At 34.5% G+C, this 25,423-nt stretch overlaps 1 protein-coding gene across 6 annotated transcripts; it reads right to left on the bottom strand.

The window, feature by feature from the left end:
• Positions 1-23,338, bottom strand: ATM (Serine/Threonine-kinase ATM-like protein). 6 transcript variants are annotated; one of them, XM_078318138.1, is made up of 78 exons: positions 23,159-23,332; positions 22,904-23,012; positions 22,470-22,613; positions 22,230-22,391; positions 21,732-21,927; positions 21,449-21,605; positions 21,200-21,342; positions 20,966-21,053; positions 20,045-20,148; positions 19,849-19,947; positions 19,694-19,750; positions 19,509-19,572; positions 19,286-19,372; positions 19,155-19,196; positions 18,890-18,960; positions 18,740-18,788; positions 18,567-18,638; positions 18,342-18,446; positions 18,139-18,225; positions 17,840-18,027; positions 17,046-17,640; positions 16,850-16,918; positions 16,581-16,745; positions 16,361-16,486; positions 16,125-16,252; positions 15,885-16,041; positions 15,741-15,787; positions 15,584-15,647; positions 15,326-15,400; positions 15,119-15,241; positions 14,607-14,792; positions 14,387-14,508; positions 14,212-14,281; positions 13,519-13,646; positions 12,920-13,061; positions 12,645-12,785; positions 12,397-12,495; positions 12,257-12,303; positions 11,966-12,161; positions 11,569-11,775; positions 11,366-11,437; positions 11,208-11,277; positions 11,018-11,126; positions 10,777-10,900; positions 10,562-10,690; positions 10,126-10,215; positions 9,962-10,009; positions 9,744-9,848; positions 9,445-9,531; positions 9,035-9,337; positions 8,818-8,933; positions 8,641-8,707; positions 8,490-8,564; positions 8,236-8,358; positions 7,512-7,676; positions 6,689-6,790; positions 6,467-6,618; positions 6,145-6,346; positions 5,785-5,832; positions 5,564-5,647; positions 4,896-4,979; positions 4,567-4,647; positions 4,371-4,460; positions 4,193-4,255; positions 3,954-4,094; positions 3,633-3,689; positions 2,745-2,804; positions 2,528-2,622; positions 2,309-2,417; positions 2,125-2,214; positions 1,757-1,836; positions 1,591-1,669; positions 1,416-1,462; positions 1,226-1,325; positions 995-1,126; positions 724-858; positions 409-618; positions 1-295 (listed from the first exon to the last, which is right to left on the bottom strand). In XM_078318138.1, exons 1-78 carry the CDS (start codon positions 23,225-23,227, stop codon positions 218-220), a joined length of 8,982 nt encoding a protein of 2,993 aa, XP_078174264.1. In that variant the 5' UTR covers positions 23,228-23,332; the 3' UTR covers positions 1-217. The 6 variants fall into 6 exon arrangements, 3 of the variants coding, with proteins under 3 accessions (XP_078174264.1, XP_078174265.1, XP_078174266.1); XM_078318139.1 differs by lacking the exon at positions 23,159-23,332 and having other exon boundaries at positions 22,470-22,552; XM_078318140.1 differs by lacking the exons at positions 22,230-22,391; positions 22,470-22,613; positions 22,904-23,012; positions 23,159-23,332 and having other exon boundaries at positions 21,737-21,921.
• Between the last annotated feature and the right edge of the window lie 2,085 nt (positions 23,339-25,423).

Below are 25,423 nucleotides of genomic sequence, written 5' to 3' on the forward strand. Positions count from 1 at the left end.
GCAAAGGAAATGATGGCTTTTTCTAACAAAGATAACACCGGTGTTAACCAGTCATATAAACAATTTGAAGTGAGAATCTGAGAAAAAATAAGGCTTGTTACGTTATTTCATATCATCTCCTACTCCTAGCGCCACAACATATCTATTCTATCGAGTTTATACAAAAATTGTACTTTACAAAGCAGGGACTCCAACCAATTCCAACTCAGCATAAAGGTCACAACCAGGCACCCCAACCAGGGAACATCTGGCACAGCCGGTCAATATCGACCGCATCTTGTATCAGTTGCTGTACCTTCAAAACAAACAAATTAATTGATTAGTGAGAACAAAATTAATAAGATCGCCAAATTATCACTTTATTCTGAATGACAATGACAAGGTTTATTACATCATTTAGCTAATTACCTGGCCCTGGATGCTACACATTTCGCCCTCTTCGTACCCATCAAGCTTTTGTTTAACCCTGAGGGAGGCACGTGCCGCATCCTTATTTCCTTCATAGGCATCTTGAGAGTCATCTAAGGAAGAGTCCATCTCCTCTTCCGTTTCCTTCTGACGTTGCAAGGCTTTCAAAGGAGAAAGGGCCCATTTGTAGAGCGGGTCATGGATGAACACCTGAATATATATTTGCAATTTATTTGTTGTAAATCATTGGCACAACCAAAACATATAATTGCAAGTAAAGAAATGAAGATATAAAAAAGAAGTGAACAAGGGTACCTCAATGATAGTGAGAAGGGCTTCTTTGTTGGTCCTCATAACAGAGAGAGTCTCCTCGCAGCATCTTCTGAACACTCCCTCTACTCCCGTTACTCCCATGCCATCTATCATATCTCTTGTTAGCCTAAACGGCACCTATATTTTTGTACCGAGTCAATTTAGCCTATTTTCTCACTTGGTTTTCCATTTTGAATGTTTGTATGTTCTGTAATAGCAACCAATAAACCTAAATGTGCTAAAAATTTGAAAACAAATAATAAGTTATTAATACCCTCTCGGGTGTTTTAAGCATTAGGCCTTGCTCGAAGGCCACACCAAGATCGATATGAATCACCTCTGCCGTCTTTTGGTCTATTAATATATTCATTGAATGCCGATCTCCTAAACCAACAACATAGCCGACCTACCAAAAGACAAGGAAAACCAAACAGTTGTCTAAAACATACAAAAGAAACAAAAATTCATGTAGAAATTAAACTGCTAGATTAAAAAAATGACAAACCATGGAACTTGCGGCAACACTCCTAGTGTAAGAGAGCCTAGTACCAAACCAATCAACCGGTTGGGAGAATCTTTCTAAAAAGAAGTGATGCATCACTGGCCTGTACATTTCAACAAATACTTGTATTGGAAGCAAATAACAATAGTAACAGGGAATTATAAACCATTGATCACAGGCTACTTATTCATACCTAAAATTGTCACACACTCTAAGAAAAGCCTTCTTCTTGTCCTTCTCCTGCAAAATAGAGGCGTGCATTCTTTCAATATACATTAGGAACTGCCCTTTATAAAAGAAAAGAAACGCAAGATAGTTTATGTGGACAGTTGCACATGCAAAATAATATCAGAAATGTTTAAGCATACAGTTGACATATGCTCACGGCACTGAAGAAATGACCAATTTCCAGCTCCATAGCAAGCATGTGCACCTCCAGACCGTGTACTGCACAAGAGAATACAGACAGAAGTAAACAGAAAATAAAGAAAAGTAATATCAGAAATGCTTTAGCCAAAAAGGTAACTCTAATACCTTCCAAGAAGATATTCGCCAAGGGGGATAGTTCCGTTCACCCATTCAACCAAACCAGCACTGGGGGTAAAAGGAACAACCTGTAAAAATATTATAGGAGAATTGGTGAGTGGGACCCACTGAAGAGATCAGCTGTATGAAACCTTTTTCTACCTGTCCCGGTTTATTAAATATATTACAACAATATTTTAGTATCATGTGTCCAGAACTATCCAGTTCGGACTCAAAATGATATTTGATGCGCAATAGGCATAGAGTTGTCAAACATTAAAAACCAAAGATATTGTTGTTATTGATTTAAAAAATTGGGATTGACAAATAAATAATCATAAAAAAATAATCAAAGAACACGAAAATTCAATTTGAACCTTATAGGTACGTATTCCCAATCTTCTCTTCCAAGTATCTCTGTGGTTTTGTAGAAACATGTTTACAAGACCAAAAAACTGTTCCATCACCTGTATTTTTATTATGTTTTCCCAAACATACAAAGATGATGAGAAATCCTACTACAAAATTAGAAAAAGACATGTAAAAGTCATCCTTTCTTACAGCATCTTGGCGTAAGTCGTCATTTCCAGATTTGGCAAGCTGACGATATTTTTCACCATCCGACCCAAGACACTCAACCTGTTTGGGTGCATTTATTCCATTCATTATCCTACAAAATCAGGTTTTAAACTATAAATAGTCAAGCTAACTGATCGGAGATGGAACATTTCAGGTATTTGATATTAGAGTAATACAAAAAAGGAGCACAATTAGACTTACATTATAGAATCTCCAAATCCCATGAAATGAGAGAAGGATCCTTCTCCGTACTGACAACTTGGGTCCACAGGAATTGTAGCTGTCACAACTGGAACCTTAAGTACCAAGGACATCAAGTTAAGGAGATATAATAATAGAAAAAGGCACTCTTCATTCTTTATTCAGAAGAAAGGAACAATTATTGAAAAAAAATATAATTTTGTTTTGTCTATCTCACAAGCTCAAGTTGGCGAAGACTGCGAATTTCCCTTGGTAAAGGCACTTTCTTGTTAGTATCCTACAATCCAAAAGTTTCCAGTGTTTTAGATTTCAGGGGTATAAAATATAAGATGAGGGGGGGGGGGGGGATCACTTGACAATGCTTCATTTTGACAATCTTCAAAAATAAAGATTACATTTGAAATCCAACATTATAGGCATGATCCATATTATCCACACATACAATGTCTACAAAATATGATGAGATTTGGTGTATGTTGCATGAAATTTGATCGCTACGCTATCTACATGTACAATAACATACCCAGTGTTTTAAAAGTCGGTTTAGTCGGCCGAATATTCGTATTCGGTTGGAATCTGAATAGAAAATGAGTATTCGGTCCAATATTCGGTTTCGAATATTTGGCCGCATATTTTTTTTCTGCATATTATCTATTCGGCCGAATATTTCCGAATAAAGAATAAGAATCCGAATAAGAACCGAATAAGTTATAATTTCATTTATTTAAGTTTGAACTTATGTTTTATTTATGCTTATTTGTAGTTTTGTAATTTGTACTGTGGATTGTTAACTTGTTCTAACTAGTGTTATATTTTATTTATGTTTATTTGTAATGTTTATCTATGTTTATCTATGTTTATTAGAGTTAATGCCTATGATTTTTCATTTGAAAATCCGAATAAAAATCCGAATATTCGGCCGCATACTGTATATGCGGTATTTGGTGGCTTTCCGAATACCGAATAAGAACCAATTATTAAAACACCAAACATACCTATAAATTTACTTCCCAAGTTTAATTTTTTTTTCAAATATTCATTGTCAAGATTGCCAGAATAACCATTGTCAAGCGATCCTTGCGCCAGAAGAATAATACTTACTAACCTCTTTACTTGTCTCTAATTCAGCAAGCTTGATGTATGCTTCCACCATCATTTTCATCTAAGAGGATATGTAAGCAATAATTCCCAAATAAGCCCAAAAAAACATTAAAAAAAAAAATCAAAGCAAGTTAACATTTGGTTGGTTATAGACAGATATGGAGTATGCACATCTTATGAATTTATGATCTTATTACAAAACCTAACTATCATGGTCTCAAATTCTAAACGGACATGTCATAGTCTCACTTGCACATGTTATGATATTATTACAAAACCTAACTATGAGATGAATGTAAAGTATGTTACAGAAAGTAAGGCTAACCTGACGAATCAAAGGACCATGAAAGGAACCAAGCTCGTTTAAGAGATTCTCAGCAGCTTGTTTCTTTTCAATATCTACCACAAAAGAGCTCCTACTTCGTTGTCTGTCTTTTACTCGGTCTCCATTTGCCAAAGCCAACAGCTACAAGAATAAAAATTGACTACAAATTTAACAGAGAGCAACAATTTTTGTACTATGCCAGATATGTATTAATAAAAATTAATATTTCCATAAAATACCTGGAACATAGTATGGTATGGATGATCAATTGCCATTTTCCTCAAAAGAGAAACCAATGCATTCTGTAAAATTATTGAGATATACCCATTTTTAACACAAATCATACTCATTTTTAACAAAGGAATGTAAAGTATCATCTAAATCTTTGTAGAAATTGTACAACGGAAAAAAAAAGACCTGGAAATTGTTAGACCCTTGAGCATCTTTCAAGCTTCCAAGCCTTGATGCAATCTGATAAACTAGCGGTACAAATTTATATGACTGAACCTGCATTTTCAGTAAGGTTTTACTTATTAACGAAAGGATTTAAAAATAATATAATAAAAAATTAATGAAGTACAATATAACAGTAAACAAATGAAATAAAGTATACCTCCTTTACTGTCTTGTGCATAGATTCAACCACATGTTTGCAAGAGGAAAGATTAAACCACAAGGAGACCAACCTGAATACCTAATGAATATCTATTGTTATGAGAAGTCATAATTCAAAATAGTTAAGGTCAAAAGGTTAAATATACTCTCTTTTTTGTTATAATACTCTGTCAGTCCGACAATTACAAAAAAAGAAAAGAAAAAAATAGAGATTACATCATATACTCACCTAGTTTTTGAAAGAACATACAACAACAACAACAACCAAGCCTTTAGTCCCAAACAAGATGGGGTAGGCTAGAAATGAAACAAGTTGAGAGAACATACCACACGTAAATCATACTTGCCGCTTACTACAAGTGAACGTTGGTATCCATCCAAGGCTAGGCGGAGAAAGTTATCTCTATCATCCTACCAAGAAAGACCCAAAAAAAAATAATAAATAGAAATAATGTGCCCATGCTCTGCTGTAGCGAAATAAGTATTTGTCAATTATATATGAGTTTGGCTAATATAACGTTATTTTAGCATATATAACACCAACTCCAAAACCTATCAAATCGACTTCAAACGACTAATCCAAACCGTTCAAACCAATTTACTTTATAAGTGATGCATTTATATGCAAATTTTTTATATTTTCGAACTTATTTAGTATCAAGTCAAGCGGTAAAAATATTGAAAAAATGAATGCATTAAAATTAACTTAAAAACTCACACATTTGACCGCTTGACTTGATACTAAATAAGTTTGAAAAGTTATAAATTTTGCATGTAAACGCATCACTCATAAAGTACATTAGTTTGAACGGTTTGGATTAGTCGTTTGAAGTCGATTCGATAGGTTTTGGAATTGGTGTTATATATGCTAAAATAACATTGATGTTATATTAGCCAAACTCATTATATATAGTTATACTTAACTGTGCACTTATTTTAGTTTCCTCTATAAAATAATAATGTTATATTACAATAGGTTATATATATATAACTACCTGAAGCTTTTGCTCCTCTTCCTTGTCCATTGCAAGTTGTTTTTGTAATTCGTGAATTTTAACTGAATAATCTGTCTTTTCTCCCTACAAAGTTTATTGAAGAAGAAGTAATATCATAAATCCAAAACAAAATGTCCCTCTAAAATGGAGGTACTTACTGGTCAATAATCTAGAAGGATACCAGACTAAATAGTATACAGTACCATAGAACTGCCACTTACCCTAGATGAACTTCTTAGTCTTTTAATCAGCGCATCCAACTCTTTGGTCTGGGAATAAAAATAATTTCATCAGTGCTAAAAGTATGACAATAAAGGGAACTGCTGTTCTGGAATTTTACATCCCTGAAATTTAATTAATTGCAAGCTTCAAAGTTCCGATGTTGCTCCCTTCCGCCATTAATTCTTTTCAGATAGTATGAAAACTCATTTGAGGTTACAGATAATTGGTATTGTTCAATCAACAACAACAACCAAGCCTTTAGTCCCAAACAAGTTGGGGTAGGCTAGAAATGGAACCCGACTGGAGAATTGGTATTATTCAATACTGGACTGATTTTTCGGATAAAGGTTATGAGGTACCTTGTGTTTCCTGAGCCTAAGAGCAGCTTGCCACTCACTGGATGCGAGTCTTTCTTCATAGTTTTTGAAAAGAGCATCAGTGTAGTGTGCCAGATGGAAGTAAGCCTGGCACTGCCTAGATATGCACGTACCCATGCTGCTCTTTCTCAACTCTGTAAGTTCCACTGATTGCTTCAGATACTGCTCTATTATAGTTCTTGAGCTATACAAATTGCCCAATCAAAATAACATGAAACAAAAAATCAGGCCATAGGACTAACAAATTATTTAACATACAAATAATCAAGTATCTAGTAATACTAAGACATGCAAAAAGAATTACTTGCTAGATCTAGTTTCAGCCAGCCATTTACCGACCAGACGGTATACATTTGAAATCTCCTCCTCCCTTGGATAATTTTGTATGATGTACCTCCCGAGACTAACTGCCATGTCATGTTGTCCCTCTGCTCTCAAAAGTTTAGCTTCTTCAAGCTATAACCACAAAAGAAGTATATAAAGAAAATGAAGTTAATAGTTGATTCAATAGTTATTACTGTCTTACCCTTGCAAGATAATAATTTTGTGATGAAGGTCCTTGTGCTTTCTGACAGCACAGTTCTTTAAGTTCATGTAATGCAGCTGCTGCCAGAGAAAACTTTGAGCCCTGCATGAATAATTAGCAACATATAAGTTTCCAAAGAGCAAGATGATGCCTTTCATTCCAAATTTCAAATTAAGTTTAATGAAGCATGGGTCTTTAGTTTATAAATTGGTACAACAAGCCTTCTAGAACACAAGGATTCAAAACCGCTCCCTGGAAATGGGGTGTTTACACCCAGATGTGTGTATTTTTAACCAGCTTTTATCACTCCTTTAATTATCAATATGACTAGAGTGACGCTATGGTACTATGCACAGTGCAGATTGGTCCGTACTATGGATCAATATCTCCGCTTTAAAGTCCAAATAGTCAATGATCTGAACCATTCAGCATCATTTCCATATGAAAATGTACTTCCAGACTAAATTTTACATTTTTTAGATTTTTTTTTACTATTTCTTAAGATATGTGAAAAATCACTACTTTTGAATGGTCTAGAATCTTTAGATCAAGTGATTTCTACCCATCTAAAAACATAGTAAAGCAATTCTAAAAAATATAAAATTTGATCTGCAAGCACATTTTCATATAGAGATCAACTATTTGGACTTTGAAAGTGGAGACATTGATCCATAGTAGAGACCACTATGCGCAATGCATAGTACCATAGCCTCACTCATATGACTAATCTTTTATTGAACTCCAAAAACAAAGCAATCATAATCAAATCTTCTCGAGAGTTAAACAGTTTAAGTGGATAATTCAAAAACAAAAAGGTTTAAACCTTGCGAAGGACTGAGGCAGATTGTAAGAGATTTTCTATGACAAATTCTTTACAGTCTAAGATCTGAAGAAGTACACGCCTAAATGCAATAAAGGGTTCCAATATGTCAAGATCCAACTGAGTTTGTTGAAGAACAAATCTCCATTCTTCATTCAGTGGTTCCATCTGCAATACAAGATCGAACTGGCAATTGTTTAGTGACATCTTTGATAATACTTTATCACTAATTATACAAGTGACAGAAAATATTTCTTAATTGCTATCTGTGTTGTAAGTTGATGTATTTGAGAAACTAGCAGATATATGTTTCTCCCAAGAAACCTAAAACCACTAAAAACCTGGTACTACTTATTTGCTCAATGCAGACCCCACCACTAGAGCACTAGTGCAAAATGGATCTTTACATTTTCCTGTCTTGATGGTGTAAACTTGTTTCATGTTTAATGAAACGGGTAGCTCAAATGCTACCTTTTATCAAAAGAAAAGTAAGATCAAACCAACTAGAAGGCAACCTTGGTAGAAAATAGTTAGTTTTATCTTATTACATGCATGTCCCCTTGACAGTTCAAAATTAACCATCAGAAGTTCAAATAACCTAGAGATTTTTGTCTACTTCATACTGTTGGGACTTGGGAGTACCAAAAAAAAAAAAGTAAAGTAAAGAGGAAGAAGAATAACACCAATCAAAGAATCAAACACAGAGGCCCAGTACAAAAATACGAACCTGAGCTCTTCCAGGGATGATAGCTTCAGAAGAATTATCAATGATCTTGGGAGTACATTTTGACCTTTTATCAGCACAAGTTTTCCATCGTACATCCCACGACATAGATATGTGATCCAGCATCTTTTTGCATTATGAAAATCTGATGTTATTATAAGTATTGATGCAAAGAACTAATATCTCAATTTCAATTGCAAGAATTGATGCAAGGAATAAATACAACAAAATGCACCACCTACAACAAGGTTGATTACCTGGAGGCGGCAGACAGTAGAATGGATATACTTGGTGCTTTCCTTGCTAGCATTTGCAAGAGACCGTACCAAATCCTGCATTACGCATAAATCAGTGTTTACACCATTTGATTTATATAATATTTTTAGAAGTGAATGAAACCGTAAGTACCTTTTTGGCAGCTTTAAGTTTCAGCAGGAACTCGCAATTATCACCTTCTTGTAAAGCTCTCAAGCAACTATACAAAAAAAAAAAAAAAAACAAAGTAAATGAACAAAAGAAAACATCATGGTCAACACAAGCCCTTTCACTTTCACCCCAAACCATGAGCAAATAAAAGAGATGTACTTGTGCAAGCTCTCATTGAAAAGGTTATATTTGGAATTTTGTGAAATATATAGGGTATTTGCATCTGGCATGAAAAAAGAAAAATCCCAGTTTCCAGCCCTCCAAGCAGCTTCAAACTGTACCAACAAAAAGCACAATGCACCATTATATAAAAAGAAAAAAAAAAAAAGAATTGACACATATAAGAATGTTTAGGTTCCAGTTCAAATAACTTCACCTGAATATCAACAAACTCGGGGTCATTTTGCAAAAAATCCTTTTGGCTGGTTAAGCCCTGGCAGTACGTATCAAGCATGTGAGTGCATCCAGTTTTCTGAAGAGACCTCACTAAACCTTTATACAAGTCCCAGTTTGGTTGATTTATCCCTGACGAAGCGCCGTATGAATTACGGTCTTTACACATCATTTCATATGATCTACCAATGTTTCTAGCTGGAGCTGATCTTACAAGCAAATCATAGTACTCTAAGGATTTGCTCCAGTTACCCTCGTGCTCAAATCTAACTATTTGAGATGCCATCTGTTTTTATATATACAAAAACAGCAAGTAAAAGACAATTAAATAAACCAAAAAATAAGAAAAAGAACAAAAAGAAACATAGATCAAGTACTCGATTAAAGACCAACCTTGTTAGTTTGTACAATACCATAGATGCTATCTGGTTCATTGATTTGCTTGTACGCTGCAACTAATACATCTATGTGAGGAGGCAACTAGCAAAATATGTAAACAGAGTTAGGAAAACATACAAGAGTAAACATACTAGCCCCTTTAAGAAAAAGATACCGGTAAAGGCTGGTACAATTACCAACTGAAATGTAACAACTTATTATTTTGCTTTTTGATACACAATTAACACAGCCTACTGTTTTGGGTTTTCCGCATCTAAAAAATAAATAAAATAAAATAGGGCCAAAATAATAACCAGCTCTTCATGAGAAAAATCGGGTGAGCCAAGGGATAGGGTAGTGAAATGCTCTTCACACCATAGCTCAGCATATAGTACTGCTGTGAAGTATGATCCACACCTCTAGAGAAAATGTGAGAACCAGTAAACAATTTTAAGTAAAGAACAAAAAAGAAAATTAAGAAACAATGACATTGATTTTTTTGCTTTTAAAAACAAGAATGTGGTTCACTTGCCATTGCTGCTTTGGCGACCTCTAGATAGTCAATCGAAAGCCAATACACCTTTGACAATAATATATTGGTTCAGCGCAAAAGTAATACTAAATGTTTATTTATATCAAAGAAAAGTATAAAATAAGCAATTTTCTTGAAAGAAAGAAGAAAAATAAGTACTTCACCTTTTGCCAAGAGGATGTAAATTGTTCAAGTTTAGGTGACTTGTCTTTTGATCTCACTGATGCTCTCTGCAGCCTCAAGGAAGAGGAGGCCTACAAAAGCTAACTGATTAGACATCATGTAATTTCATTATTGATATCAGATTTTGCCTGTTAAGGGAGAAATAGAAAACTATGGACAAGTAGTCCAACACAATCAAAGATGCTACCAAAAATTCATTACATAATTTATATAATTAGATACTCCAAATGATAAAATGTCCTTTCAGCCAAGGCAAAAATAGCCTTGGCAAAATAGAAAACTATACTACCGATTTCGTCCCTACTATTATCTCCTTTATTTTGTTTATTGTCTTGGTGTAATAATTGAGGCTAAAACATGGCAAAATAGCCCAAAAAGAAACACAAATCAGGTACTTAGCTTACAGCCAAGGTTTACCTTAGGTGTAGATGGGACTGATCTGGCCTTCTCAGCAATATAAAAGGACCTAACTTTGTTCAATGCTTCCAAAAACACTTGAATTGACTTCAGTGAATAATTTGATTCGACAAATATATTCTCGTTGATCTGAAAAATTTCAACGTTTTTTGTTAAAATTTGAAGTAAAACACCTGATAGTCAATGTGTTATAGTTAAATTGAGAATGTATTTACCTTTTTTGAGATAATTTCACAAAGCAAAGAAAGTGAGTCAGCTTTTTTGGCTAGACTAACCAAGACACTAGCAAGTAATTGCTCAGCTATCTCAGCTTTCAGTAGTACTATACTTTGGCAGAGTCTACACCAAACAAGTTAAGAAGAAGAAGGTATTCAAGACATATATTTTATATTACCAAGAAAACATACACCAAAGAAGTAAAATGTAACTATGATTTATTAACTTTGAAAGAAGTACCGAAGAATGATGTCATCACAGTGCGTAATGAGTGAGTAAACAAGAGAGCAGACCCATGTTTCATAGGTTTTCCCTTCTGTTTCCCACAAGGATGATTCTTTGACCAAAACTGCAAATTAAAATTTTGAAAAATTTAGTTTGCTTATTTGATACAAATATATCTAGTAAAGAAAAAAATATTGTGCCATACCAGTAGAGCCTCCATCAGATTCAAGCAGTAACTTTTCAACTAGTGCCATGTTCACACCTTTAGAGTGCACCTACTCAGCCATAACAAATTCCAGTTAACAAAAGAGATGAGAAGATAATATATTAACTTTAAAAAAAGAGAGCTAAAAAAACTCGTACTGCCAATAAAGATCTATCGTGGGAGTCGAGGCATTGAAGTATATTTTGTCCTTTTGCTGTTGAAAGAATTCCCTACAAATTAATAGGTCAGTGTTTCTTCTATCAAATCAAGACCTGACTGACTGTTTTAAAATTAAGAATTCTGACTCAATAATTTATAAACCATTATCAAGACAAGTACAAAATGATCTAAAATTTCGTACCTTTAGAGTTTTTGCAGCAATGTCCACTATTTTCACAGAATCATCAGATAAGCACATCTTTAGTAACCTGACAATCTGTATTAGTAGCTCTTCAGAAACCCCTGAATTGGGATGGGAACTGGCTTCATCAGCAAAACTATCAGTGTTTTTACACAAAGTGTTCTCAGGTAAAAGCAAAACAACATGGTGTGGGTCACAAATGCCAACCTATTATTAGAAGAAGCAAGTCATTAGTAAATAAAGGAGTTACAATGTGATACTTGGAACAAACAACAAGCATGAAACAAACAAATCCGTGCAAAAGTCAGGCCCAATACAACATTGAAATAGAATATATATGGTATGGCAATAAGATCTAGAGGTGTTTGCATAGAAAAGAGAAATAATGGAAACAAACCCTAGATAGGAAATCAGCAGCAAGTGCACAGGTGTCAGAACTGTATTCATTGGTTGTACTGCAGAGATCAAGTAGTGCCCATGCAGCAGACACAAAATCAGGGTCAGTGTACCAACACCCACTGTCCACCGATCCATTTGTTGAACCTCTGTCTATCAGCAATCCTGATACCAAATTACTATGATGCATCTCAAGGCTGAAACACAAAAAAGACTGAATGTTTCCATAAAAACCACAAGTAAAAAAAAGAAGAAAAATCACATGAACAAGGCTTTAAAGTGTATAGACTACCTCAAAAAGAACAATTTAGGAGGCAGATAAGGAGCTCTCTTGACAAACTGTAAAAGGACAAACAATTTAAAGGAAACATTAAAAGTGTATTTAAATTCGGAGAGTATTTCTGCCTATATACCACTCCCAATCAAACTTACCTTCAAAAATTGATCCCTTGGAGAATAGGTTCTGGAGAGTTCATTGTGGAAAACCCTTATTTTCTCTAAACACTTGAGAGTTGGGAATGGTTCTAGTTCCTGAAATAGAATAACACACACATATGAAAACATCATAGCTAAACCTAAATTGTAGCCAAAAAGAAATGCAACATAAAAAAACAGGTTTGCAGTATTAAAAAAAATATGAAACTCACTAAAAGGAAACTTTAAATGAAAGCAACGCATACTCTTATATAATCATAAAAGGATGGATTGGCATCTACAGTCAATTGATGGAGCAAAGAAATAACACTAGATGAATGTGAAATGCCCCCTTCTTCACAGCCTCCAATAGTAATGCAAGATGCCACTAACCTCGAGACCAGAAACTATTAGCAATCAAAAACCAAGCAGAAATAAGTAATCAGACATGAAAATTTTTTACAAGGCTCTTAATTTTTGTTATATATCTTTAATGATGAAGGTTTCTCCCCGACCTTAAAATATAGATAAAAAGAATCACCTGAAGCTGTTCGCCTAACACGCTGATGGTTTCTTTAGTTGGATCCGCATTAAATGCTTCCGCTAATTTAGAAAGGATAATACAGCATTGATCTTGCAAAGATCCAATCTGAATAAAGTTCCCTATAATGCTAATAATGTAGCTGCCATAAACAAGACAAAGTTAAACTACCAATAATAACCACTACAAACTCCTCAAAATGAAAAAAAAACAAAAAAAAAAGATTTACACAAATAATATTAACATTTAACAATAAATTTAAGAAGGGTGATTTGCACCCCTTGCACCCCAGATGTTGACACTTTATTCTGACTAAAGTTTAAGCTTAATGACAGAAGTGTTTATATCTTACATTACTAGGAACAAAAATCCTGGAAGTTGTATTTTTACTTATTCACAGTGTATTTCCCTGATACTTTCCTATGGTTACTAATAAAAAGAAAAATGGTAAACACTTTACATACTAGGTATAAACACATTGAATTAGATATGTACAACTTGCATGTTAAGTATAAAAACTTTCGGGTGAAGTTAAGGGGTGCAGAAATAATTTCTCTAAAGTTAAAAATAATGATAAGAATATCAAATGCAAAACTTACTAGGAAGTGCTTGGAATGATAACCCTGTGGCCAAGTACATCCATGAGCACCTCAATGGCAGAGAGCTTGTAGTGCACATGCCGGAAGTGATTAGAAGCTGTTATCTGATAGTGCATTTCTACCAAGAACTGCATTTAGAATATAACAAAATAAATTAACTTTAGGCACCAAATAGGTTGCACGTAGGTTACTTGCATGCTTAGACTGTTGCAAGTCAAACAAATTCACTTTTTGTAATGACAAAATATGAAGGTTCTATTGCAATTTGTAAATAATACCCAAGTATTTTATTCTGATTGTACCAATAACCGAACATTCTCGTGTTTACAACGAAATGTTGAACATTATTCCATGCTTGCCACTGGAAGCAAATCATTGGATTGTTAATACTGAACTGGGCATCCCTTCAAACATCAAATGAGAAGTGAAAAATGAAAAATGGAACATATTTGGGGTGCTCCAAATTGAAATAATCTTCATAAAAGATTTCATTTAAGTTAATATCCCAAAGTTAGGGGTAATTTAGTCTTTTTTTTCTTTCTTTTGTAGAATTGAGTTTGTTTTAATGATTATGATTATTTGCAAACAGCCACAAAATGTACATTGATGGAAATGGTAATTTGCAAATGTACCATGTTAACAGCAATCTGTACAAAGAATATAAAAAAAAGACAATATTAATAGTTTATTTACCTTAAAAACTCGATCAGGACGAAAAATGTTGATCTTGTCAACCACATGTACACTGCTAATGTTATCATCCCTGACATCCATAAAAACAACCATAAAAATTGCAGAATGTATAAATATAAAAGATAAGAACTGACAATTAAATTTGTACCAAGAGAGGAATCAAAAGAGCATGTACATTTCCATAAATCCGTCGACAATTGTTTTAACTGAACGAGCTATGGTTTCTTTTGCAAAATAAGGCATCTCAGGGTTAGGCAATGATGAGGTTAGGAAAAACAAGAAGCCCACTATTGAAACCTGAAATTCAAAAAAAAAAGGACAAAGGAACTTATCAATGCCAAATACATTAACATAAGAACAAGAATAGTCATCAGAGAGAGAATCGAAGTGTATACCAGGTGCTTTTTTATAAGGTCATCCCTTTGTGTCTCCGAAATGTCCCCATATTGCAGAAGCGTTTCGCATAGTGCTCTTCTGGCATATTCTTTTTCTGGTTTCGTGCTACAGTTCAACGCCATGGACAACGCAAATATAGGCACAAAGTATTCATTAATTAGACCAGACAAGGACAAGCAAGAGACCTGAAAGTTACACATAGTTGCAATTTTTTAATAAGAGGTTACTGTTCTATGGTTTTGTTTTTATGATAGGTTCTCAAACTGTTGAATTGATGCCAAACAAAAGCTCCTACAAATCCCATTACAACTTTTGGACTAGTTTACCATTCTCTGATAATATAAATTTGTAAAACAATTCTTTTTGCATATGAAATAAGTTGTTAAACCTCTTCTGATCCAGTAAACCCTGTCTCGGCTATTTAGGGTTCTTGCAGTGCTTAAATTATTTAACCTTCGATATCAGACCTCATACATGAAATGATAAAACAAAGAAAGTAATGAGGCGAAACCTTAGAAATCCAGTTTAGGCTAGTGGCATCTCCTTTGAGAACAAGAAAAGGAAGGAGAGAAGGATTGCAAAACTCAATGAAGCCTCTCGGGTTAGATCCCTCAAAGCCAAATAGATTTTGCACCTACGGAAAGTGAAAATAAAAATATAGTACATGCAAAAGTAAGATAAATAAGAGAATTGTAAGATGGGAGACTCTGAATTTTACCTCAACAAGAGACACAAGGCTAACATCACAAGCAACCCACCGAAAGAGAACCGAACCAATTAATTGCTCCATGTACTAAAAAATAAGGAAGATAGTAGAATTATTACTTTTGATAAATAAGACTAGCTAAATATCTTTGGAAGTTTCACAAAAGGTAATATGAACTCGCCCCCATTTTTTTTTCTGGAATAAGTGGTATAAAACCACCCGAATCCAATTATTTAAGGAAACCATAAATTTGATTACAACACAACGCACCTTCCTCCTGGATGGATAACTAAGTTGCTTTGAGACATTATCAACTAGTGTGTATGTCAGATCTCTATAAAAGGAAAAAGTAGTAGTTGCATTAAATTTTACTGCAACAAAAAGTATGAACTATTCAGGTTGATTAATCCAAATTTAGTTTATTTACCTTTGAATAGGCTCTATAGAGGCAGCAGCACACATCATAAAGACACACTAAGCATCAAAAGAAAATATAATGTAAGAGATCATCATACTAGTAACACAACTAGTGAACTAAAAGCTCGAAACAGGATTTTTCTCAAGTAAATACCTCAACTTCTACATCTTCGCTAAAGAGAGCAAGGTGACCTAGAGTAATAAGCGCAGTTTCAATATACGTCTGAGGTTGTGAGCCTGCGACAATAACTTCTTTAGCTTTGATGATTTTTTCGTTAGAGAACCTCACCATCTCCACCCCAAAATTGGAACTGAACCAAACAAATAAAAAGAGCAAATAAGAACGTGGTTGAGCAGTAATAAAGGAGAACATTGTAATTGGAAAAGAACTGACCTAATGTCATGAAAGAGCTCATTGTGGCCATCCCACGTTTGGAAAAGAAAACCAACTTTTCTCGCCATTATAAGCCTGACACGGTAATCAGGATCATGCAACATAGCTAGAAGCCGTTCAATCATGGCCTGAAAAGAGAAGCGCTTATAATTTTGATAAACACATTATAAATCTAATTTTCACAAGCACATTATAAATTAAGAAATCAGTAATAAAACATTCAGAAAGATCATTACCTGGCCACTGTCAGGGTCAAGAGAAATAAAAGAGGAAATACAACCAATAAGCTTGCCACGGTAACTCCAATCTGGAATTTCTGTCTCCGCAATTTTGTCAAGTATTTCTGACAAATTACTCAAATTCTACAACAGAGATAATACTTATTCAATTTGCATGTATTATTTTACACATATTACAATAGAGAATTACAACAACCAAACAGCTGCTTGATTTTACCTCTGTTGACAGTCCTTTGAGCAAAGATTGTATTTCTTTATTATTTTCTCTCACTGATTGGAGAGAGAGTAATCTCCCTAACAAGACGTCCATTGCATCTATACAGTCAAGACAAAGAAGCTTTTTGTTTGCACTTTCCTCCAATGTTTTATTGATTATTTTGACCTGTTTAATATAAGACGAAAAAAAGAAGAAATAGGAAACCAGTAAATCAAGCTCTAGTACATAAGCACTCAAGAAAACAAAATTGAAGGATAAGAAATTCATACCAGAACAGAAAGATTTTGAGTTGGATCATGGATGTGTTTGCAAAGGTTATGCAATATGCTATGATGGACCTGACTCGAAATCAATGTAACAATTTTAAATAAGTTATTTAAGCTGGACCTGAAGATAGACTTATCAGAAAAAAATGGCATTCATAACTGTTTGTGCTCATTGATAGTTCAAAAAGTAAATACCTACCTTATCATTGGGTTCATCTCCAATACAGTTGTACAAGATCTCCCAAGCACGAATCGGCAGAATAGAGAAGAAGGTGGTAATGATCGAGACCAGTTCCATCTGATATGTTAAAGGTGAACAGGCTACAACTAAATTACTGGTTTTTGATGCATCAATATCCCCTGAACCGCTATTTGCATCCAACTCCATGTCATGTATCACAGTGCTAGGCTCAGGAAAGGGGACCACTTCATCAGAATTCAGAGATGTGGGTGGTACATTTTGGAAATCCAGCCCTGAATCAGGGGTGTTTTCAGAAATAGCCTCAAAGAGCTTAGCAAAAGCCATTAGAAGTGCATCAAGTGATTGGTTAACGCCATCAAAATGCTCCAAGTCTGTGCTGCTGTTTTTCTTCAAGAGGATGAATAAAGGAGAAGACACAAGGCTCTTGAGGGAAGTCAAGTTGGGCCCACATGAGTCTAATGTGGAGGTATTAACAAAGCCTTTAGATTGGATTTCAATAGCTTTATAGTTGATTTCTGATGCTAAATGGTTCAAAACTTGGTATATGTGGTCTGAAATAATTGTCATAATGTGGGATGTTTCATTTGGTAGCCTGTGTAAATGAAAGTTAAAAAGAGCATTACATATCATAAACTAGGTACATGTAGTCTGTAATTGTTGTCATGATGTGGGATGTTTTATTTTATACTGTTTTCCCATTTGACAAAACTGCGATGGAATCCTACATAGTGCTTGCTTTTTGTTTTTAACATTAATTATGATAACAAAGTTCAAATTACACTATATCTGACCTTATAACTAAAGCACAGTAGATGATGTTGCAAAGAAGAGAACAAGAATAAACAAGAGCTGAAGAATTGGTTTTCTTAAAGTCAGCATTGGATGCCAAAGAAACCTCAAGATATTTCATTAATTCAACAACTAAAGGTTCTTTAATTAGCATCGGAAGATGCGTTTGTATATTCTTGTCGGCCTCAACCTGTAAATAAGTACACATGAATCATTATTAAGTGAATTATGGACAAACTTGAGGTTCTTTTTCTAATATATCTCCATCAGAGAATGTGAAATGCAATATATGTAAATAGACCTTCTGTGAGATTACAGGATTAAGTTCAGCCAAGGATTCCACTGAAAACTCGTAGTCATCACCAACTCCCTGGCCTTGCTCTAACAGCTAAAAGTATATTGAAATGTAACAAATATAAAAGAAAAGACAACAATGCATTAAAAATGAAGTATGAAAACAAATTTATTGGAGACGTCTAGAAGAAAAACTCATTGAAGATGTACCGCTGAGCTAGTAAAGGAAGAGAGAGAAGCTGAAGACCCAGTACAGAGAGAGTAAATGACATCTGCTATAAGAGTCACATTTCCATCATTCAAAAGCATAGGTTCCTGCCACAAAAGTAACATGTAATTAGACAGCTTAAAAAATTAAATATCAAAACCCCTGTTATTGAAATAAATAGGTCATACATCACTGGCCTTCAATAAGATTCAGTACTGCGTCAATACCTTCAAATTGGCCAATTCCAAAGTAGCTTCTAAGAGATTCTTTCTAACGAACAAAGACCCAGAGATACCACCCTGCATAAGAGAAGTAACATCTACCAAAAATAAAAACAGCAACCTTTATGGCAGATCAGAAACAAGTAATAAAAAGGAAGCAATGTTCAGATTAGTCATACCTGAAAACCTATCCTTGAGAAGACGCAAGAAATGAAATGTAAAGCAGACCTAAATAGTGTTTAAAAAAATTGTAAAATGGATCTTTCTACAATCTCGTGAATTAAAAAAATACTGATATGTTAAAGAAAATATCCAAACAAAGCACTAACAACGATGGCATTTGCTTAAAGGTTCGCAAATCCCACACATCTTGTGTTACAAAAGCTGAACCTACTTGATCCTGCCAAAAGAACAAAATTCCAATTTTGAAGGAATTAAAGACACAATCTATTATTATCTCTACAAACATATTACGTATTTAGTAATGAAGAATCGGCCCCTGTCATGATGTTACAGTCCAATTATGCCATAGTACAGTGAAAAGACCTTGAATAAATGCACAACACAAAAATGTTTCTTCAGAAGGATACTTACCCTTAAGAGCATGTTAGACAAGAGATCTAGAGCAGTATCAACCTACAAGTTACAATTATGGCTTGTCAATATCAGACACTAATATTTAAGAGAAACAAAAAAAAAAAAGCTGAATGTTTAGAGAAACTCACAGCTGAGTTAGTCGTGCTGAAAATAATAGGAAGGCTTTGCATCAATGAGCTCCATACATCTTGCCAACGGCTTCTGATATGTGCTATCTATAAATTAATAGCCGAAGTCATTAAACTAAGAAAAGATATAATTACAATGTATATATGAAGGTAAACTAAAAAAAGGAAGGGAAGGATAGACTTTCTAATTTCTAATTTGAATGGTAGGGATTGGAAAATGCACCTCACTTGGAATCAGCAAAAAATTTTGTGAACGCCAAAGCACATAGGATAACTCCTGCAGTGCCCTTGCAAAATGCAGAGTAAAGAATATCAAAGCAAATTACTAAAAGAGCATGGAAAAGACAAGCATGGTGTGTAGTTCAGAATTAAAGGGTATTTAACAAATATTAAGCTCAAGAAACAAACCTCAAGAGCCACAGGAGTGTATCCTGAATTTGCAGAGAATTCGCATTACCCAAGATCCTATTTAAGAAAAATGGGAAACAAGTTATTAATCATGCTCATTACAGAACGCTCAAATAAAAGTATTTGTATTTAAAAAATAAATCTAGTATAAGAACCTCTTCAGGCTCCCATGACTCGCATCAAACCAATCGATCAAAAGAGACTTTTCAATACGAGATCCATAATAGCGTATAAGATGACAAACAGCACCACTCCTGGCAAAAGTGATGTAGGTTAATAATTTCCAAAAGTGATGTAGGTTAATAATTTCCAAATTCATACAGAGAGAGAGAGAGGGAGAGGGAGGCTTACCATAGGAAAGAACCTTTTAAGATACCGTCATGTATTAGAGTGGCAGGATGCTCCATCTTCAATCGTTTCTCCTTGCTCGAAGCCTTTGTTGTGTACTTGCATGCCTATATAAATATAACTGTCTATAATAAAGATGCATAAAATAATACTTTATATATTTGCCCTTTGTATAGTGAGGATATCCATAAGAGGCTTGTGTAGTTTCTACACAGCCTATCCCAAGCCAGAAAAAAGGAGGGTGGGTCATGAAAGGCTTGGCGAGCCAGAGGTAAAAAAAACAGCTTCTTTATGGAAATGAAACCCTCACGAATTAGGCAGGAGTAGTACTAGGATGGGTGACCTCCTGGGAAGTCCATGTGTTGCTGATTCTGGTTGGGTTTCATTTCTAGCCTACCTCAACTTGTTTGGGAATAAAGGCTTTGAAGAAGAAGAAGAAGATAGTGAGGATATCCATATGGTTCATACAACCAGATAAGACAGCTATTGTGCACCATGGGATTGAATTCCATAGGGTACATTGCATGTCAAATTAGATATAAAGCAAGTTATCATAGTTTAGTTTATTAGTTACATTTTTTTTTAAGAAGTGGGGCTAAAACTATGCATGTGCAGATTCTACACAGCCCGTCCCAAGCCAGGAAAAAGGAGGAGGGTTGTAATAGGCTTGGCGAGCCACTATAAAATACAGCCTTTTATGGAAATGAAACCCTCACTCCGAAGTTTCATTTCTAGCCTACCCCAACTTGTTGGGACCAAAAAGCTTTGTTGTTGTTGTTGTTGTTGAAAGAAGTGGGGCTATCCTACCGATTTTGTTTCTACTGAAATCATATCAAAAGGTATATGGTATCAAACAGCTGGTACCATCCCAATATTTGATTAGTTACAATTAACCAAAAAAAAAAAAAGATAAGAAAACAAAACCTGATACAAAACATTGGCAGCAAGATCCATTAACCCTTCGTGTATGCTTGGGATTAATCCAGTCTTCTCATCTCGAAACACCTCGGCCCTTATTTGAATTTTGAAAAACCAAAACAAGTTCAAAAGAAACGAAATTGAACGCTTCATTAACCCAGCAACAGCCAATGTATACTTAAATTCACCATCTGAATTCAAGAATTTAAACAGAAAGAACAAAATAAGTAAAATACTAACCGATGAGAAGTGCCAGATGCAGTGCCAACACTTTGGTCTAGTTCTTTGATTATCACATCAAGAAACTGTTCAACAAGCCCACCTCCTCCTGACGCACCTCTATTTAGCCTCAGCATAATTCTCCCATATGTTAAAAATGAATTCTGAAACATTAAAAAATGTGCATATAAGAAAGAAAAAGAAACATAATATTCTTTTAGAGTCCCTAAATGTTCACAATGTGATTTCAAAAAATACATTAAATGGTACCTTCAAGGATCGGTCATGTGTTGTGAGCCAAGAACGAAACATACACTCTTTTAGTGAAGAATGTATCTCCATAACTCGAAACCCTAGATTTGGGCCATCTTTTGTCAGGTATGTATTCACACATTCCATAAGCTTTCTCAATATCTTACCTTCTTCCCTGATTTACAGAGTTAAATGAACAATTCTAATTTCTATATTTACTTGAAAGCATTTATTGATATTTCATCTTATTCAGAATTAAGTATCAAATACAAAAAATGAAGTGACCAAATTAAAAACGAACCTCACTTGTACAAAAATATCACAAAATCCTGAGATGATCTCATTTCTTATACTATCAGTAAAATCACCAGGTGGGTTCTCCAATAGAACATGAAGTGTCAGAATAGACCTAAACAAATCCTCTTTAGAGATAGATTGGATGTTTGATTTCATGTCAATTCCAGATACAGCCTTATTCAAGAATAGAAGAACCAGACCTGGTTAAAATGTAGACAGTTAAAAATGGAGAAGTTATTCAAAGAACAGTAAATGACAAAATACATCAGTACCAGCTTGTCATGTACTGGCTAGTACTTCTCCAAAACATGCCCAAACAATTTGGGATGTACAACTGGGAATGGAAGTTTTATTTTTTTTCATGAGAAACAAATAACAATCAAGAATGATACTGTTACTGTTACTGGTAAATACCAGAGAAACTGATATCAACAACAAAGTAGTCAGTACAGAAACCATTTAAAAGAGGCCACGAATAGAAAAGGAAAAAAATCAAACTCACTGCTATATATTTTGTTCCTCATTTGATATCGGTAATCACTGATGATGAGAATACTTCTGAGAATGCTGCTGTACTCAGAGTGGAAACTGGAAACGTCCTTTGTTACCTCCAGTATGTGGTTGAACAGAGACTTCACAATAGAAAATAGAAACAATCTTTGCCCTGACATAATGCCTTCCGCTTAGTTTTTTTCAATTAATTTGATTTTCTCATTTTTTGGTATTTTTTTTGGTAACAAACCTAAGAGTTTTGGATCTTCGGCACATTGAACCGCCATCCGAAGAGTCCTAGCGTATAAAATTTTAGGCGGGCGCTTCTTGCTACTGGAAATCTCCAGTGCAACACACTTGGTTAGCAAAGTGATAATATAAGGCCATGTCTCAGCTACAAGGAGATGCACAGAAAATTAATACAAAATTTTTTACCTATATAATGTTTGCTTAGGTGCACTTATCATTTTTTGTTCTGTTGTATCAATTTCTTTTCTCTATATTTTAGGTTCACTGAATTGACTTCTGTATACTGGTTCATTTCTTATGTACAATGCCGCTCGCACCTGGTCCAAATGGGACCATTTTCTATGGCATTGATTATTGATTATTGTCTTCTTCTTTTCTCTCATTAAATGGAAAATTATTTGAATATGAGTAAACTTGAAAGGATTAAATTTGGACCTGGTGGGATATCACCCGGTTTAATCTTGAGAGTATTTCGAGCGAGTAATCTACAAAAGCCATAGGACCTCTCTCCCTCCAGCCAGCTACTCAACAGTTTTACTCCTTCCTATTATAATTTTCCAAAAGTTAAAAAAAACTTTAGCGAAGATAAAATTGGACAGTAAACGAACTGCTGGTATCCTATCTAGACCCAGTCAATGCAAAATGGAAAAAAAAAAATAATGCGCAAGGAGAGAGAGGGGGTGGGGGTACATCGCGAGATTTGGGCTTGTCGGAGGAGAGCTTGGAGACGACCTCTCGAACATCTCGTGGGGTCGCCATGGATGGATGGATTTGATTAATGGTTTTGATGCATTGGGACTGGGGAGTGAGACGAAACGATGATCGCAGAGAAAGGGTTTTGGACTAGGGTTTATTAGAACCAGTTGTTTAATTTTTCTCGACTTTCACTTGCGCTGGTCCCTAAAGTACCAAATTTTGAGTTTGTATCTTATCCGTACGATCAGAATCCGGATCAATCAGACCCTAGTTGAGCCCTTTAATATTCGTGCCAAAACAGAGACAGTCCGGAATTCTGGATCAAACTCGCATTTTGGGTTACTGTAGGTATCCGAATTCGCGGGGTTCTGAGAAAAATAATAGTCTTGGAGCATCTACATCCTAAGACTCAAAAGATTTCTAAATAACTGTTAACTACTTTTTAGAAATTATGATTTTTAAAGTTTCTAACTTTCATATTCTAAAACTCATTTTAGAGTTTAAAAGAGAAATAATTTGAGCCAATCATTTGGCCAACACAGAGTTTATAAACAGTTTCTTAATAAGAAACTTTTCTGCATAGTTTCTAAATAAGAAACTCTCTCACATCCCTGAAACTGGATTAAAAACTGCCACGTCAGATTAGAAACTCTAATAGTTTCAGGGATGTAGATGCTCTTAATTAAATAACCGTTCGAATATAATAAAAAATATATATATTATAGTTGAATATAAAATAAAAAGGGAGTACCTAGCTATCTCCGTAACAATCCCCCATTTCATCTCCTAGTCATTAATAATTTCAATAACTACTAACTACCTAGGGGGACCACTTACTATTTGAGGACTATCTAATATTTGAAAGATTTTACGACTAGCGCGCGGAAGTATTCATATATAATGCATCAAGTATTCATCTATAACAACATATCAAGTATTCATACCTGATATATCAAGTATTTTAAAAAAAACTTGACACGTTTTCAGAGGTGATTTTTTTTTCTCCATTCAATCTAATCAACATTTTCTGACGATCGGTGAGGAATTTTGTAAATCTAAAACCACGAATGTTTTCTACATAATTTTATCTTTCAAATGAGACCCATAATGACATACTTTTAAGTTGTCCGTTGCATAAGTATTCATCCCTTATCGAAAAAGTATTTATCATCGTCGTGTAAGTGCAAATATAAAAACTGGATACATCACTCATCCATCTTTTACACGTTTTTAGAGGTGGATCTTTTTTCTTTGTTTAATCTAATCAATATTTCTAACGATCGATGAGGAATTTTGTAAATCTAAAACTACGAATGTTTTCTACATAATTTTATCTTTCAAATGAGATCCATAATAACATACTTTCGAGTTGTCCGTTGCACAAGTATTCATCCCTTATCGAGAAAGTATTCATCCTCGTCGTGCAAGTGCAAATATAAAAACTGGACACATCACTTATCCATCTTTTACACGTTTTTAGAGGTGAATTTTTTTTCTTTGTTTAATCTAATCAATATTTCTAACGATCAATGAGGAATTTTGTAAATCTAAAACCACGAATGTTTTCTACATAATTTTATCTTTCAAATGAGATCCATGATGACATACTTTTAAGTTTGAATTTGCTTTACAGCTCATTATTACCATCCCAACTCGAGTTGACTCGCTCGTTTATTAAATGAGCTGAGTTCGAGTTAGAGGTAACTCGCTCAAATTCAGCTCATTTACAGCCCTATTCGGGAACCAACTTCGTTGCTCTCCAAATAAGAGAGCAGGACCCTGTTATTCTAAATCGAATCATTCATCTGTGTTGAGATCCGTGCATGAAAAATTCAACGGTCCGATTTTGAATAACATAATCCTGCTCTCCTATTTGGAGAGCAACGGAGTCGGATTCGCATCTTCGACCTCCACAACAACAACTGTTCCTCTCCTACTTAAAGAAGAAGGAAAAAAAAAAGCGAATCCCTCCTCAGATCGCCTTCTCTACCGATATTAGCTTGTCTCCACTAATGAGTTTCTCTCCATTATCTCCGTACGAGAGGAGGAAGAGTTTTAAGTCCGCTCACTTAACTTCTCAGATAACTATTTTATAATTATTTATTTATTTATATATTAATCAAATTTAAAATTAAAAAAGTCGAATTCATAATAGTTTCAACTCAGAATTAAGAATTTGGCACATATTAAAAGGTATGACAACGATATATCATGGATTTTCTTGGCGGAAATGCGTTTCTTTGTCAAATAAAAACATTC

Source organism: Carex rostrata, chromosome 17 (assembly GCF_964058835.1).
Source record: "Carex rostrata chromosome 17, lpCarRost1.2, whole genome shotgun sequence".
Classification (NCBI taxonomy): domain Eukaryota; kingdom Viridiplantae; phylum Streptophyta; class Magnoliopsida; order Poales; family Cyperaceae; genus Carex; species Carex rostrata.

What these genes read in the sequence shown, in the direction of transcription:
- ATM (XM_078318138.1), bottom strand. Translation starts at nt 23,227, where the DNA reads ATGGCGACCCCACGAGATGTTCGAGAGGTCGTCTCCAAGCTCTCCTCC. An exon ending in TTGCTGCAAAAACTCTAAAG is followed by an intron (nt 11,438 to 11,568) that starts GTACGAAATTTT and finishes ATTAATTTGTAG; the next exon opens with GGAATTCTTTCAACAGCAAA. An exon ending in GTATTGTACAAACTAACAAG is followed by an intron (nt 9,338 to 9,444) that starts GTTGGTCTTTAA and finishes ATATAAAAACAG; the next exon opens with ATGGCATCTCAAATAGTTAG.